The 17,224-nt window shown below is 49.8% G+C and overlaps 1 protein-coding gene across 1 annotated transcript in view; it reads left to right on the top strand.

Annotated features, from left to right (window-relative positions):
* Positions 1-17,224, top strand: part of ACLY (ATP citrate lyase) — a 42,023-nt gene that overhangs the window by 23,181 nt on the left and 1,618 nt on the right. Inside the window, exons 13-21 of the mRNA XM_030923342.1 lie at positions 18-108; positions 1,207-1,236; positions 4,652-4,793; positions 5,372-5,540; positions 9,990-10,094; positions 12,011-12,207; positions 14,004-14,085; positions 15,022-15,132; positions 16,576-16,618. Of these exons, the coding sequence (XP_030779202.1) occupies positions 18-108; positions 1,207-1,236; positions 4,652-4,793; positions 5,372-5,540; positions 9,990-10,094; positions 12,011-12,207; positions 14,004-14,085; positions 15,022-15,132; positions 16,576-16,618 (970 nt within the window). The remainder of the gene's footprint in view (positions 1-17; positions 109-1,206; positions 1,237-4,651; positions 4,794-5,371; positions 5,541-9,989; positions 10,095-12,010; positions 12,208-14,003; positions 14,086-15,021; positions 15,133-16,575; positions 16,619-17,224) is intronic.

The raw sequence follows: 17,224 nt of genomic DNA on the forward strand, positions 1-17,224 counted from the left end.
TCCTTGTCTCACCCCAGACGCCAGCCCCCAGCAGGACAGCATCTTTTTCTGAGTCCAGGGCCGATGAGGTGGCGCCTGCAAAGAAGGCCAAGCCTGCCATGCCACAAGGTAACTCCCTGAGGCTTCAGGCATGTTCCAGGGAGTGGCCTTTCGGTACCCTCTGTATCTCTCTCCCCTTTCCCTTTCCCCCCTGGGCTGGCAGAGGTGGATGAAAAGTGGTTTGGGTTTTGCAATGGGAGTGTGCCTGGGACGCGAGGATGGTATGACTTGAACCTCCCCTGTGGGCACTCCTGAGGCGGAGGACCCACGCTGTGCCTGGTCACCTCCATTCCCCCTATTCTCTTCTACCCCTGTTCTTCTTATGGGGATGTGAACTGGGCAGGGAGGCTGTGGAGGAGATAGGGTTACAGAAATTCCAGGAAGTGGAAATTCTCTGAGACTCTTCTCCCAAGTGGAGGGCAGACGCCGGGACCCCAGGATGACAGAGCCAGCTCCTACAACAGCAGTTCCCAGCCCACCCCCACCATCTTAGGGCCCTAACAGACATTCCCTCCTCTGAATCCCCAGCAAGAAAAACCCTCGCCTGTCAGCCCATCCGTATTTCAACTGATTTTTCTCTCCATGTAGATGTGATTCCTGCCGGCCAGCCCTTGCAGCCAGCTCTACATAAGTGGTGTTAGTTACCCCTGGGCTGGTACACCTGTGCAGCCTCTTCCTGGGACACACTTTGCTTACGGCATTTTGGGAAATAGTGACACTGTCCCAAATCAGCATCTTTGTCCACAGCACAGGTCAACCCCATGCTGGCCAATCATCTCATAGTGTTTCGTGGAGACAAAAGGGGGTTGGCATTAAGAGGGTGGGACCGCACCAGCTGGAGAACCCAGAGTTCAAGTCATCCAGCTGTCCCTGCAGAGGGCCTGGGGGAGGCGCTGGTGTTGAGCACACCTGCCCAGCCTTCGTCCTCCTCCTACCCACTCTCTGCCCCTTTGGTCTTTGCTCTTTCTTGCTTCCATTCTGCTTATCAGTGCTGTCACCTCTTCTGCTGGCCTTACTCCGCTGTCCATTGCAGAACAGGAGAGGGATGGTGAGGGCTTTAACCCTGAAAGGCTTGTCCATGGGACCCTTCCCTGTTCCCACCCTCTCCCTCCAAAGCCTCCAGCCATCAGTGGATCACTCAGTTGCCTTGGTCATTTTCTTTGACAGATTCAGTCCCAAGTCCAAGATCCCTGCAAGGTAGGATGCCCCCACCCTGCCCCCACTCCGCGTGTGGCTTTGTTAGCGGGTGACAGTTTTACCGTGTGCTCTGTTTCCCCTCCCCTGGTGGGTTGCAGTGTCGTCTGGTCTATTTTCTGTCCCTGCCTTGGTGTGGCCTGACCCCAAGTCCTAAGTCTTCGCTCTTCCTCCCCTCCTATCTCTGCTCAGTACACGCCCCACTCAGCGCTCTCCTCACTGTGTGGCTGTTTCTGGCTCCAGACTTGGGAGGGGGTAGAGACTTTGGAAGGAGCAAGAGCCAGACCCACAGCCCTGGAGAGTGGAGTGGTGTCAAGGAGAGAGTGTCGCCTGGGAAGAAGGGAGCCATCCAACTGAATGGGGAGTGGCAGACAGCCGTGGGTGTCTGTCGCTGCTGGGTGCAGAAGGGGAGCCACAAGTCACCCCTGCTTCTCATTTACATCTCCTGATGTCATTTTCTCACCTTTCCTGCCTCAGCTTCACCACTGCCAGCTTCATCCTCAAGCTCCAGGGACCAGTTTATCTTTTTCTGGGGGTTGTGGAGGAACAAGAGAGGTGGAGAAGGAGGTAGACAGAAGCGCAGAAGGGTGTGCATCTAGAGACTGGGTCATTGGAAGGGGTATGAGCATTGTCTGGCGTATGAGGTCACATTTTATAGTGGACACTTCTGTGCATGTGCATTCACCCACTGGCCTAGCTGAGTGGATTAATTAGTTCATAGCATCAGAGCTTCCATTTAACTTTGACATTCACAGCCGTGGAGGCAGGGAAGTCTTTTGTTGTCCCCTTGCTAAGGGATGGGGGAGGAGTAATTGGCAGGGTTGATAACCAGCTGGAAAGGCCCGGAATGCAGCCCTCTGGCCACCTGGCTTTAATCCTGATGTTTTTGTCTCTGGAAAAAGTTAAGAGCAGAGTTAGCCCAGTGTGGAAAGAACAGGGACCGGCCCTGGTTCTCCAGGAACTCTCTGTGCTCTGAAGGGGAGGAAGGTTATGAGGAGGGGGGTTATCCTTGTTCCTTTCTGGAGTGTGAGAAATAAAAGGAGGGTGCGTCAGGGAGGGAGAGCAGATGATGGCTGAGCGAGCCCTCCCCTCAGTGAGGCCAGAGGAGGCCTGGTGTAGGGGGCATAGCCCCCGGCGCAGAGGTTCTCTCGGGCCTCTCTGCTGCTGGTAAGCTGAGGATACACCCTTCAGCTTTGGTTTCTCTGAGCTTGAGGAAGGGCCACTTCACCTCCGCCGTTTCCTGCTGGAGATGCTGGTAGGTTTGTAGATTCCAGGCTTTGTCTTGATTTCTGTAGCTGGCAGAGTAGATAGATCAGAAGCATGTGCACGTGCATCACCTGTCGGGGGTGACATGATGCAGGCTTCCCCTGAGGATGGCGGGTCATGAACTCACGCTTGTATTCTCCCTCCTCACTTTCACAGTTGAGCTGCATTTTAAGTGATTATGTAATCCTGGCTCTGATGCTGGATGACCTCGGACCTCAGTCATTTGGCATCTCTGGGCTTCAGTTTCCTGGGACTGGGAAGTGGGGGAACTGAATTAGGTGGCTTCCCTTGTTCTGTGATCTCATGTCTCAGCAGAACCCAGGTGGGTCTAGGTGACAGTAAATTCCACATATTTGCAGCATCAGGAAACTTCTGCCATGAGAAGCTTAAGGCTGTGATGGGAGGCAGGCCTGTACAGGGATTTAATGAGACCATGAACTTGGTTAGCCAAGCCTGCTCTAGTACAGTAGGTTAATTAATACCAGATGCCACTGGGCTAGATGCATCATTCTCCCTAGGGGAGCTCAGAAACTCCCTGAGGGCTGCTTTCCTCCTCTAGGACTTGCAGGGACCCAGAGGGGAAGGTCAGCTGCCTGAAGTGTGGTAAAAGTCCTTTCCCTTTAGGCTAAGGACTGCACTTTTTTTGTTGTTAAATATACTTGCATTGAAATCTTCTTTTTAAAATTTTTGTGAGTACATACTAGGGGTGCATGAGATATTTTGGTACAGGTGTACAATGCGTAATAATCACATCATGGAAGGTTTTTTTGTTTTGTTTTGTTTTGTTTTTGAGGTGGGGTCTTACTATGCTGCAGAGGCTGGTTTCGAATTCCTGGGCTCAAGTGATCCTCCCACCTCAGTCTCCTAAGTAGCTAGGACTCAAGCATGCACCACTAGGCCCATCTAGAGAACTGTATTTCTGCCAGCTCCTTTTGTTCCCTTACCTTTTGTTTTGTTTTGTTTTGTTTTTTTGAGACAGGGCTCACTCTGTGGCCCAAGGTGGAGTGCAGTGGTGGAATCTTGGCTCACTGCAACCTCCGCCTGCTTGGTTCAAGTGATTGTGTGTTGGTTTCCCAAGAAGCTGGGATTACAGGCACATGCCACCACACAAATTTTTTTTTTTTTTTGAGATGGAGTCCCGGGCTGGAGTGCAGTGGCGCGATCTCAGCTCGCGGCAACCTCTGCCTTCCGGGTTCAAGCGATTCTCCCTGCCTCAGCCTGGGATTACAGGCGCCCACCACTACATCCAGCTAATTTTTGTATTTTTATTACAGACAGGGTTTCACCATGTTGGCCAGGCTGGTCTTGAACTCTGGAGCTCAAGTGATCTACCGGTCTCAGCCTCCCAAAGTGCTGGAATTACAGGCGTGAGCCACTGCACCTGGCCTGCGCCTTACCTCTTAAGTGCCCACTGGAGGGTCTGTCCAAGAGCACTGTCCTGAGCAGGAAAGAGCCACCTGGTAGAAGGGAGAAGGACAGGAAAAACAGGAAGGCAGATTGAGGGCGCTGGCCCTGTGTAACTAGCTTGCTGCTCCTGCCTTGTGCAGAGCCCTGGCAGGAACCTCAGTTAGTGATAAGGCTGCTGTGTCCTCAGCCCCGGCTGCAGCAAACCTCTTCATTGGACCTACACTGACCTAGAATTAATGCTGATTCAAACCCTAACTGGAGCTGGTTTTATGTCCAGATTTACAGGGTGGTAAGCATTGTTGGGACATCATTTGTAAGTCCTGAGCCCACCGAAATTGGGAGAGCTAAACATTTTTTTCCAATTACTTTAAAAATAATTTGTCAGGACCTCATTTGCATATAACCTGATGACACACCTTGCCTGGGAGATGAAGCAGGTCCTGTAGGAATTCTCCTGGGCATTTTTGACTGTGGGCCCTTCTTTCTCTGTACTTTGCAGAGCTACTTACCAGATAGGCAGGCCCTCTTAGCTTGATTTGCTCTTCCTGCCACCTTCATCCAGAAAAATCGAGGCACCTCCTCCCCAAGATCTCAGAATTCTGTCCTCTTGACATTCCTTTACGGTTGTGATGAGGCATCACCCTGTGGACATGGGGCGTGGAGGGGTCTGGCAGGCAGCCCTGGCCCCTGCAGGTCTCCGGGGGGTATGTGTTCTGGGTGCACTCTCTGTGTCTTTGCCCACCAGGAAAGAGCACCACCCTCTTCAGCCGCCACACCAAGGCCATTGTGTGGGGCATGCAGACCCGGGCCGTGCAAGGCATGCTGGACTTTGACTATGTCTGCTCCCGAGATGAGCCCTCAGTGGCTGCCATGGTCTACCCTTTCACGTGAGTTACCCCATGGTGGGAAGTATCTCCTTCCTCTGCTAAGACAAAGCTTGGGGCTGGGCACAGTGGCTCATGCCTGTAATCCTAGCACTTTGGGAGGTTGAAGTGGGAGAATTGCTTGAGCCCAGGAGTTTGAGACCAGCCCTTGGCAACATAGGGAGACCCCTATCTCTAGAGATAATTTAAAAATTAGCCGGGTGTGGTGGTGTGCACCTGTAGTCCCAGCTACTTGGGAGGCTGAGGCAGGAGGATTGCCTGAGCCTTGGAGGTTGAGGTTGCAGTGAACTCTGATTATGCTACTGCCGCTCCAGCCTGGGTGACAGAGCAAGACCCTGTCTCAAAAAAAAAAAAAAAAAAGGCAGGGCTTGGGGAGTCAGCAAGCTCATTCCCTTTGCTGGGGAAGGCTTTGCCCATCCTAGAGACAGGGGCAGTCAGTATTCCTTTGTCCCTTAGATGAAAATTCTTTGAGGGCAGAGACCAATGCCTTTTCTGCCTTCTAGGTGAAATTCCTCCCCTCAGCTTCCCCATCCCCAGTCCTGACAGGTTGAGGATGTCCTAATTCTTTTACTTTCTCACAGTGGGGACCACAAGCAGAAGTTTTACTGGGGGCACAAGGAGATCCTGATCCCTGTCTTCAAGAACATGGCTGACGCCATGAGGAAGCACCCAGAAGTAGATGTGCTTATCAACTTTGCCTCTCTCCGCTCTGCCTATGACAGCACCATGGAGACCATGAACTATGCGCAGGTAGATCACTGGGTGGGCTCTGGGGGGTGGGGGGTGAAGACCATGAACTATGCATAGGTAGATCACTGGGTAGGCTCTGGGGGGCGGGGGTTGGGGACCATGAACTATGTGCAGGTAGATCACTGGGCTCTGGGGGGTTGGGGGTCGGGACCATGGACTATGTGCAGGTAGATCATTGGGCTCTGGGGGGTGGGGGGTGGGGACATGAACTATGCGCAGGTAGATCACTGGGCTCTAGGGGTTGGGGACATGACCTATGTGCAGGTAGATCACTGGACTGTGGGGGGTGGAGACATGAACTATGCACAGGTAGATCACTGGGTGGGCTGCAGGGGGTGGGGACATGAACTATGCACAGGTAGATCACTGGGCTCTGGGGGTTGGGGACATGAACTGTTCACAGGTAGATCACTGGGTGGGCTCTAGGAGGTGGGGATGGGGACCATGAACTATGCGTAGGTAGATCACTGGGTGGGCTCTGGGGCGGGGGGGGGGGGGGGGGCGTGAACTATGCGCAGGTAGATCACTGGGTGGGCTCTGGGAGGTGGGGGTGGGGACCATGAACTATGCGTAGGTAGATCACTGGACTCTCCGGGGCAGAGGGTGGGGAAGCAGGAACGGCTCCTGTATGATGTCCTGTCACTGCTGTCTGGGACAAAGGGCTGGGAATTTGGGAGTAGCCAGTGGTTTGGGTAGAAATGGTTGGAGACACGTGATCTTCAGAAGTCAGAATAGTGACCCAGGGCAGGTCAGTCTGGGCAGAGGCTGCTTACCTGGGCTTACAAAGAGGCTGCTCAGGCCTGGGACAGTGGCTCATGCCTGTAATCCTAGGACTTACAGGCATGAGGCAGGCAGAGGCAGGAAGATTGCCTGAAGCCAAGAGCTCAAGACCAGCCTAAGCAATAAAGCGAAACCCGTTCTCTACGAAAAGTTTAAAAATTAGTCCAGCCAGGCATGGTGACTCACACCTGTTAGTCTTAGCTACTCAGGAGGCTGAGGTAGGAGGATCGGTTTATCACCCGGGAGTTCAATACTGCAGTTACCTATGATCATTCCATGGCACTCCAGGCTGAGTGGCAGAGCAAGACCCTGTCTTTAAAAACATTCAATAAAGTAAAATAAAATATACCCTGAGCATGGTGGCTTGTGCCTGTTATTCCAGCACTTTGGGAGGTCAAGGCAAGAAGACTGCTTGAGCCCGGGAGACCAGTAAAGCAAGACCCTGTCCCTACAAAAAAAAAAAAAAAATTAGCTGGACATGGTGGCATGTGCTGGCTGAGGCAGGGTGATCACCTGAGCCCGGGAGGTCAAGGCTACAGTGAGTTGTGATTACACCACTGCACTTAAGCCTAGGCAACAGAGACTCTAAATAAATAAATAAATGTTAAATAAATGTTAAATAAATAAATGAGGCGGCTCAGGCTCCACCCCACCCCCACTATATCCTCTCTGTGCTATCCATAACTGGCTTGAAAACCGGGTGGATGCCATGGCTTGTGTTTGTTGGAAGGCAGTGGTGGGGGGATTGTTTGAGGCTAGGCGTTCAAGACCAACTTGAACAACACAGCAAGACCTTGTCTCTACTTAAAAAGGATTAGCCAGGCATGGTGGCACTCACTAGTCCCAGCTGCTAGGGAGGCTAAGGTAGGAGGATCGCTTGAGCTCAGGAGGTTGAGGCTGCAGCATGCTGTGATCATGCCCTTGCACTCCAGCCTGGGCAGCAGAGCAAGATCCAGATCCTGTCTCAAAAACAAAAAAACAAAAGCAAAAACAAATCAGGATTAAAGCACTTTATTTTATTTATTTATTTTTTGAGACAGGGCCTCACTCTGTCACACAGCCTCCGCCTCCCAGGCTCGAGTGATTCTCGTGCCTCAGCCTCCCGAGTAGCTGGGATTACAAGTACACATGCCATTACACCTGGCTTTTTTTTTTTTTTTTTTTTTTTTTTTTATAGAGATGGAGTTTCACCATGTTGGCCAAACTGGTCTCGAATTCCTGGCCTCAAGTGATCCACTCACCTTGGCCTCCCAAAGTGCTGGGATTACAGGAGTGAGCCACTGTACCCAGCCTATTTTAATTAATTTTTTTTTAATCAGTCAGCTTCCTAAGCCAGAGGAGGCCCAGAGAGACTCCAACATTTCATGATAAAAATATTATGTATTTATTATAGAACAGTTTCAGAATACTGATAAATATTGTTTTGTTGAAAATAAACACTTGAGGTCCCATTTCAGAAAAACATGACTGCTGCTATGAGAGTATGTCCTTATCTACACCTTTTTCTAGATTTGAGCAAAGGGAATAATACTGTATGCCACTCCTATAATCTGCTTTCTTCAGTTGCTCTTTCCACATCAATAAGCATTTACTAGCAGCATCACTTTTGCTTTTGCAAATCTTGTGATGGGCAATCTCAGATTAACATTTGCCTATATCCTTAATTATTCCCTAAGCATAAATTTCTAGAAGTTGAACTACTGCATCAGAAGGTGCAGGTTTGAGGCTGGGTACGGTGGCTCACACCTGGAATCCCAGGACTTAGGGAGGCCAAGGTGGGTGGATCATTTGAGGTCAGGAGTTCGAGACCAGCCTAGCCACCGTCTCTACTAAAAATAAAAAAAATAGCCAGGTATGGTGGCGGGCACCTGTAGTGCCAGCTACTTGGGACACTGAGGCAGGAGAATGACTTGAATCTGGGAGGTGGAAGTTGCAGTGAGCCAAGGTTGTGCTATTGTACTCCAGCCTGGGCAACAAGAGTGAGACTCCATCTCAAAAAAAAATAAAATAAAATTAGGATATTGATTATTTTGTTGAAAATTATCACCTGATCCCAGACTGGCTTGAGTTTATGACCGAAGAACATAAAATTGTTTTGATATCTAGAGGAAGTGAAAAAGAAAACACATTTGTTGAAATGGAGTCTCTCTCCGTCACCCAAGCTAGAGTGAGTACAGTGGGGTGATCTCGGTTCACTGCAACCTCCACCTCCCGGGTTCAAGCAATTCTCCTGTCTCAGCCTCCCAAGTAGCTGATACTACAGGCGCCTGCCACCATGCCTGGCTAATTTTTGTATTTTCAATAGAGATGGGGTTTCACCTTTTTGGTCAGGCTGGTTTCAAACTCCAGACCTCAGGTGATCCACCCGCCTGGGCCTCCCAAAGTGTTGGGATTACAGGCGTGAGCCACCGCGCCCGGCTGCTACTTATTTGGTCTAGGGCAGAGGCTGGCAAATTGCAGCCCAAGGCAAAACCTAGCACATCACCTAGCTTTAGGGTTGTTTTTTGTTTGTTTTTTGAGATGGAATTTTGCTCTCGTTGCCCAGGCTGGAGTGCAGTGGTGCGATCTCGGCTCACCACAACCTCCGCCTCCCAGGTTCAAGCGATTCTGCTGCCTCAGCCTCCTGAGTAGCTGGGATTACAGGCATGCACCACTATGCCCAGCTAATGGGTCTCCCCGTGTTGCCCAGGCTGGCCTTGAACTGTTGGGCTCAAGGAATCCACCTGCCTTAGACTCCCAAAGTGCTGGGATTACAGGCATGAGCCACTCCACCTGGCCCCTACAATACTATCTTGACCCTTTATAGAAGTTTGCTGGCCCTGGTTTAGAGCCAAAGAGAGATGATTCCTGGATCTGTCCCATGCCCCTCCCACCCCGTCTCTGGGCTGAGTGTAGAAGCAGCTCATTTCTCTTAAACGCTGACCCTGTCCTATGGGGATGGTGACAAGACTCGGAGGGTACCATGGAGAAAAGCCTTAGATAGCTGCTTTATGAGCAGGCACAGGAACAGGTGGACAACAGGAGGGTGTGAGCTTTTGGGTGAGAATGAACGTAGCTGCTATGACTGTAGCAGGGATTCTGAAATATCTGCCTCTGTTGGGTGGATCACTACGGTGTTAGCTAGTGGAGATCAGTTTCGGCTATCCACCACCTGTGTTTTCAGGAGATGATTAGAGTGATCAGGAGCAGAGGCCTGTGGGAAAAATGAGATGCATATTGGTTTTGTTTTTTTGTTTTGTTTTGTTTTTGTTTTTGAGATAGAGTCTCTCTCTGTTGCCCAGGCTGGAGTGCAGTGGTGCCATCTCAGCTCACTGCAACCTCCACCTCCCGGGCTCAAGCAATTCTCCTGCCTCAGCCTCCCTAGTAGTTGGGATTACAGGCACACACCACCATGCCCAGCTAATTTTTGTATTTTTAGTAGAGACGGGGTTTTGCCATGTTGGCCAGGCTGGTCTTGAATTCCTGACCTTAGAAGATCCACCCTCCTCGGTCTCCCAAAGTGCTGGGATTACAAACATGAGCCACCGCGCCCGACTGACATGCATATTGTTATATTCTTGGACCCTGGAAGGGAACATGGGGAATGGGAGGTGGGCCCTTGAACGGTGCTGTCTTGTTGCCCTTTCTGAGGCAGAAAGTTAACGGGAAGGGACTCTTGTCATCCTCTAGATCCGGACCATCGCCATCATAGCCGAAGGCATCCCTGAGGCCCTCACAAGAAAGCTGATCAAGAAGGCGGACCAGAAGGGAGTGACCATCATCGGACCTGCCACTGTGAGCTTCCTGTCCAGAAAGCCTTTTACGTTCGATGCTGTCTTATGAAGTTCAATGCCCTTAGGAAGTTTACTTTTTGACTCCTCTATCTCCCTCCTAGGTTGAGAAGGTTCCGGAAGTATTTGTTGAAAATCATTCTGTCCATTTTTAGCTTTTTTTTTTGAGACAGAGTCTCACTGCAACGCCTAGGCTGGAGTGCAATGGCGTGATCTTGGCTCACTGCAGCCTCCGCTTCCGGGTTCAAGTGATTCTCCTGCCTCAGCCTCCCAAGTAGCTGGGATTACAGGCACCCGCCACCATACCCAGCTAATTTTTGTGTTTTTAGTAGAGACGGGGTTTCACTGTATTGGTCAGGCTGGTCTCAAACTCCTGACGTCGGGTGATCCACCCACCTCAGCCTCCCAAAGTGCTGGAATTACAGGTGTGGGCCAACGTGCCTGGCCCATTTTTAGATTTTTGTTTTTGTTTTTGTTTTTTTTGTTTTTTGTTTTTTTTTTTTTTGAGATGGAGTCTCATTCTGTTGCCCAGGCTGGAGTGCAGTGGCATGATCTTAGCTCACTGCATCCTCTGCCTCCTGGGCAGTTATTTTTTTAAAGGACTCTCTCCCTAGTCCATATCACCTTTATGGTTTCAGGGAGCTAATGCGTAATTTTTTAGTATTTGTCTACCTTCATACAACCATAGCATAGTCTTTGCTAAAGCAAAGAATAAACTGCCTGGTAGCCCAAAGTCTTCATATAAGAAAAAATTATTATTTTTTGGGGGGTAGCGGGGACAGAGTCTCACTCTGTTGCCCAGGCTAGAGTGCAGTGGTGCAATCTTGGCTCACTGCAACTTCCACCTCCTGGGTTCAAACCATTCCCCTACCTCAGCCTCCCGAGTAGCTGGGACTACAGGCGGCTGCCACCATGGCCAGCTAATTTTTGTATTTTTAGTAGAGGCGGGGTTTCACTATATTGGCCAGGCTGGTCTCGAACTCCTGACCTCAAATGATCCACCCCACCCACCTCTGCCTCCCAAAGTCCTGGAGTTACAGGCGTGAGCCACCGTGCTTGGCCTTTGTTTTTGTTGTTGTTGTTTATTTGTTTGTTTTTCCTTTGAGCTGGAGTCTTGCTCTGTTACCTAGGCTGGAGTGCAGTGGCACAATCTTGGCTCACTACAGCCTCTGCCTCCTTGGTTCAAGAAATTCTCCTGCCTCAGCCTCCTGAGGAGCTGGGACTACAGGTGTGAACTACCACGCCTGGCTAATTTTTGTATTTTTAGTAGAGACAGGGTTTCACCATGTTAGCCAGGCTGGTCTCAAACTCCCAACCTCAGGTAATCTGCCCCCTTCAGCCTCCAAAAGTGTTGGAATTGCAGGAGTGAGCCACCATGCCTGGCTGAAATTATTCTTTGAATTATGTTTTGTTTGTTTTTTTAAGAAGCAGGGTCTCACTGTGTTGCTGGAGTGCAGTGGCTTTTCACAGGTGCAGTTATAGCACACTTCAGCAGCCCTGAACTCTTAAGCTTGAGCAGTCTCCCTGCCTCAGCCTCCTGAGTAGCTGGGATTACAGAAGTGTTCCTCTACACCTGGCTTATTTTTACTTCTTACTGTAGTAAAAAGTTGAAGCTAGTATTTATTTCCAAAGAGCTGAGATTACAGGCCTGAGCCACTGTGCCGGGCTGAGTATACGTATCTTAACCTGAATTAGTGAGCCATGTTTTACAAATAAGGTTGTCTTTTGTTCTGTATAATGTCTCTTGAGAGAGAGGAGACTTTCCTAAGCAGGAAACCCAATGGGCAAGTGTGATTCCTCTTCGTCATTCTCTCCCCAGCCTGGCCAGAGAGGGCTGGGCAGTAATGCAGGGGCTTTGTGATTCTTTGTGGTGAATCTAGAAGTCATCTTCCTCCCTGATTGTGGTTTCTGCCCCCACAGGTTGGAGGCATCAAGCCTGGGTGCTTTAAGATTGGGAACACGGGTGGGATGCTGGACAACATCTTGGCCTCCAAATTGTACCGCCCAGGCAGCGTGGCCTATGTCTCACGTTCTGGAGGCATGTCCAACGAGCTCAACAATATCATCTCTCGGACCACGGATGGCGTCTATGAGGGTGTGGCCATTGGTGGGGACAGGTAATCACTTGGGAAGCCAAGGAGGGGCTTCCCACATTGAGAGCGGCAGGCTAGGAGGTGACGCTGTGTCCTGCAGGCTGCTCGCTGCCCCTGAGTTCCAGGCCCACAGGAATGCTGCTGAAGTCTAAACAATGGGGGCATCACTGCTCTTGTCTCAGGACTGACAGAGCATGAAATCGGAAAGCACAGAACAGGGCAATGTGCAGGAGAGGAGACTGGGCTTTGGGGATAATTTTGTTTGTTGTGATTGGCCACAGGGAGGCAGCAGAGTGCAGTGGTTAGGAGGACCAGTTCTGAAATTGGATTGAAGAGGTTCAAATCCCATTTTCCCTCTTTAGTAGGGGGTGGGTGGCAGGGGCCATCCTGGGAGCCGGTTACTTAACCTCCCTAGACCTCCATCAAATGGGTAAATAATACCCCCACCTCATGGGGTCACTGGAGGAATAAATGAGGTGTAATACATGGAAGTGTCTGAGCCAGGGCCTGCTCTCAGTAGGTGCTCAGTGAGTTTTTATGGTAGTTAATACTAGTATCCTCATTATTTTTGTTAGTGGGAACCCTGATCAGTAGGTCATGAATAGAGTATTATATCTTAGAGTAACATCTGGCACTTAGTAAGTCCATAATAAATGTTAGCCATTATTGTTTATTATTCCTACTGTTACTACTGCTGTCGGGCTTAGAAACCAAACGCTGTTGAGATAGAGTCACCTTGTCTGTCTGCCTGGCTCTACCACATGATTTCCGACAGGATGCCTGGGTGAGGAAGAACTCTCACCAAGGTCTTTGGGGTGTGGCCTGGGAATCCCCAGTCCTTGGGTACTGCCTGACCAAAGGCTCCGGGAATAAGTCTAGGAAATGCTGCTTGTTTAGATTGTCTTCTTAGATTTATAATGATCATATCAAAAGACATGAAGAGGCCTAGAACAGTGGCTTATGCCTGTCATCCCAGCACTTTGGGAGGCTTAGGTAGGAGGATTGTTTCAGCCCAGAAATTCGAGACCAGCTGAGGCAGCACAGTGAGACCCCCATCTCTACCAAAAAAAGGTAGCCAGATGTGGTGGCATGTGCCAGTAGTGCCAGCTACTCTGGAGGCTGAGGCAGGAGGATCGCTTGAACCCGGGAGGCAGAGGTTGCAGTGCACCAAGATTGCACCACTACACTCAAGCCTGGGTGAAAGAGCAAGACTTCATCTCAGAAAGAAAGAAAATATGTGTGTGTTCTTAGATTTTTTCTTTTTAGACGATCAAAAAATTCAAGCGATCCTCCCGCCTCAGCCTCCCGAGTAGCTGGGACTGTACAAGTGCTTACCACCACACCTGGTTGATTTTTGTGTTTTTAGTAGAGACGGGGTTTCACCATGTTGGCCAGGCTGGTCTGGAACTCCTGACCTCAGGTGATCTACCCTCCTGGGCCTCCCAAAGTGCTGGAATTACAGGCGTGAGCCACTGCCCCTGGCCGGAATTTGTGGATATATTTTAAAACAACTGCACCAGGGTGTGCTTTCTCTGTCATCTCTTACTACTGAGTGAACCTCTCTGGGCTTATTTTGTGCCCAGTCTTTTCCTTTGCAAGTTAGATAGCTCCAACTCCTTCCCTCCTCTTTCTTCCCTTCTGCTCCATTTGCTACCTTCTCCCTCCTACCCCATTCTTACTGGGGCATCTCTGGACCCTTACCAGCCATCCACACCCCCCCAAAATCCAGTGTTCCCAGTACAAGTGTGCTTCCTAACCCTATACACACTTTCCCATGCCTTCTCCTGATCCTGTATCCTGATACTCCCTGCTCTCAACAGGTATCCAGGCTCCACGTTCATGGATCATGTGTTACGCTATCAGGACACTCCAGGAGTCAAAATGATTGTTGTTCTTGGAGAGGTGAGTTACTTCAAAAAATATATATATATATGATTTTAAAATTGTAATGCATGATCTCAGTTTTCAAAAAATTTAAACATTTTGGTTACATGTAACTTAAAGGGACAGTCCCTGGTAATCCCACCCTCTAGATGCTGGGGCCTCGAGGTTGTCACTATTAGTACTGCCATTTATGTTTCAGAGAAAGGAGTTCTTACCTCCCAGTGTCCCAGACTTTAGCGCCAGTAAGAGAGAAGCTCCGCTCTGGCTGGCCGTGGTCTCTACCTGGTGGGCAGTGAAAAGCTGGAGTAAAAAGTGCATTTTTTTGCCCAGGTATGGTGGCTCACACCTGTAATCCTTCCAGCACTTTGGGAGGGTGAGACAGGTGGGTCACGTGATCAGGAATTCTAGACCATCCTGGCCTACGTGGTGAAAACCCATCTCTACTAAAAATATAAAAATTAACCAGGCACTTGTAATCCCAGCCACTCGGGAGGCTGAGGTGGGAGAATCACTTGAACCCAGGAGGTAGAGGTTGCAGTGAACAGAGATCACGCCACTGCCCTCCAGCCTGGGAGGCAGAGCAAGACTCTGGGGAAAAAAAAAAACAAAACAAAACGCTTTTTTAAAAAATTTGATGACTTTTGGATAGAACAGTTAAAAAAAAATTTTCTAAATACTGAAAAATGTGGGAGTCCCATAACTCCATCCCTTGTTTGCACCTCTGAAGGCAGGTCTAATCCTAAATCATGTTATATCTCTAGATCAGGAAGGGGGGAGTCCCAGAGATTCCTCTAGGAGACCTGCTGTTTGTTCCTTTAGAATCCTCCTTGTTATCCGGGCTGAAACTAAACTCCTTTTATTTGGCCGAAGCCCGTGTCCCTCCATTTTCTATCCAGTTTTTACGTCAGGATGGGCTCCACTAACAGCTTTTTCTCATTCCCCATTCCTTGGCAGATTGGGGGCACTGAGGAATATAAGATTTGCCGGGGCATCAAGGAGGGCCGCCTCACCAAGCCCATCGTCTGCTGGTGCATTGGGACCTGTGCCACCATGTTCTCCTCTGAGGTATGGCTGAGATGGGTCACTCCCGGGCTGGAGTGGGGATTGCAAGGGGGCATTTGAGGTGAACCATGTAGTCATCTTATTAAGCAGCTAGTTCCTTCAAGAAACGTTTGTTACTTGCTTGGTTACTGCAAAAGTCCAGCCAGGGCCCTGCTCTCATCCAGTTGGAGGAGACCAGTTTATAAGCAGATTAAAGCCAGAATTGGCCGGGCGCGGTGGCTCAAGCCTGTAATCCCAGCACTTTGGGAGGCCGAGACGGGCGGATCACGAGGTCAGGAGATCGAGACCATCCTGGCTAACATGGTGAAACCCCGTCTCTACTAAAAATACAAAAAACTAGCCGGGCGACGTAGCGGGCGCCTGTAGTCCCCAGCTACTTGGGAGGCTGAGGCAGGAGAATGGCGTGAACCCGGGAGGCGGAGCTTGCAGTGAGCTGAGATCCAGCCACTGCACTCCAGCCCGGGCGGCAGAGCGAGACTCCATCTCAAGAAAAAAAAAAAAAAAAAGCCGAATCAGGCTCTGAGTCTCTGCTTGGCGTAGGTAGCAACCAGCTGTCTGGAGAAGTTGAGATGGCCTCCCTGGGAAGGTGATGTTTGAACTGTAGTTTAGGGGATGAGAAGGGCTTTGCTGATGGAAAGGAGGCTGAGGAGGGAGAAGGACACAGCCTGAGCTCAGCTGGGTGGGGCTTGTTGAGATGTTTTGTGTGGGGAGAGGTGGTAGAAGGAAAGGTTTGTTCTTCATGTGTTTAAAATGATAAAATGTATGTTGAAAGTGCCTGGCGGCACCTGATACTGTGAGTATAAACACTCCTTAGGCTTCTTCTGTCTGCTAAGCGTCTGAGCTATCTGTCTTCTGCTGGGGGATCATACACGAGACTTCAGCCCCTGTGCTTCGGCTTAGAGAACCCTCTACCACTGTTGAAGGTGGCCCACGTGATGATGATGATGAAATTGAAGGAAAAGCCGGGCATGGTGGCTCATGCCTGTAATCCCAGCACTTTGGGAAGCCGAGGTGGGAGGATCACCTGAGGTTGGGAGTTCGAAACCAGCCTGACCAACATGGAGAAACCTCGTCTCTACTAAAAATACAGAACAAGTCGGGCATGGTGGCACATGCCTGTAATCCCAGCTACTCAGGAGGCTGAGGCAAGATAATCACTTGAACCCGGGAGTTGGAAGTTGCAGTGAGCTGAGATCGCGCCATTGTACTCCATCCTGGGCTACAAGAGCAAAACTCCATCTCAAAAAGGAAACAACCACTCATCACCCAATTAGTTTATCAATAGTTATCAAGCACCCTGTGAGTGTAGGGCCTTCTCTTATTGCTGTGTATATAAAAAGGTAAAGCCTTCAAGGCTTCCTGCAATCATGAGAATCCTTAACCCTAAAGTTTTCCTACCGGTAAGCTATTGTCACTCTTCCTAGAATGCATGTTTTTCCCCTTCAGATTCCTGCCCACCTCAGAGTGGCAGTATTTGTCCAGTTGTCAAGTGCGTGTCTCCTTTGAGTGAGTAATTCCACTTTTGCAGATTTACTCCATGGGTATACATGCAGAGTGTTTCAAAGTATGTGTACAATAATACTCTGCAGTATCATAACGGTAAAAACTGGAAACAACTTTTTTTTTTTTTTTTGAGACAGAGTCTCACTCTGTCGCCCAGGCTGGAGTGCAATGGTGTGATCTCGGCTCACTGCAACCTCTGCCTCCTGGGTTCAAGTGATTCTCCTGCCTCAGCCTCCTGAGTAGCTGGGATTACAGGCGCATGCCACCATACCCAGCTAATTTTTGTATTTTCAGTAGAGATGGGGTTTTACCTTGTTGGTCAGGCTGGTCTCGAACTCCTGACCTTGTGATCTGCCTGCCTTGTCCTCCCAAAGTGCTGGGATTACAGGCGTGAGCCACCGTGCCTGGCCTGGAAACAACTTACATGCTTACCAGGAGGGTACTGTCAGCATGGCATATCCACAAACTAATGGAAAACGGGGCAGGCATGCAAAGAAGGAGGTGGAACTTGATATGTTGATACAGAAAGAGTTTAAGATACATTACCTGTAAGAAGGGACAGAGTTCAGTAAATGCTTATATCCATTTTGTA

Source organism: Rhinopithecus roxellana, chromosome 19 (assembly GCF_007565055.1).
Source record: "Rhinopithecus roxellana isolate Shanxi Qingling chromosome 19, ASM756505v1, whole genome shotgun sequence".
NCBI lineage: Eukaryota > Metazoa > Chordata > Mammalia > Primates > Cercopithecidae > Rhinopithecus > Rhinopithecus roxellana.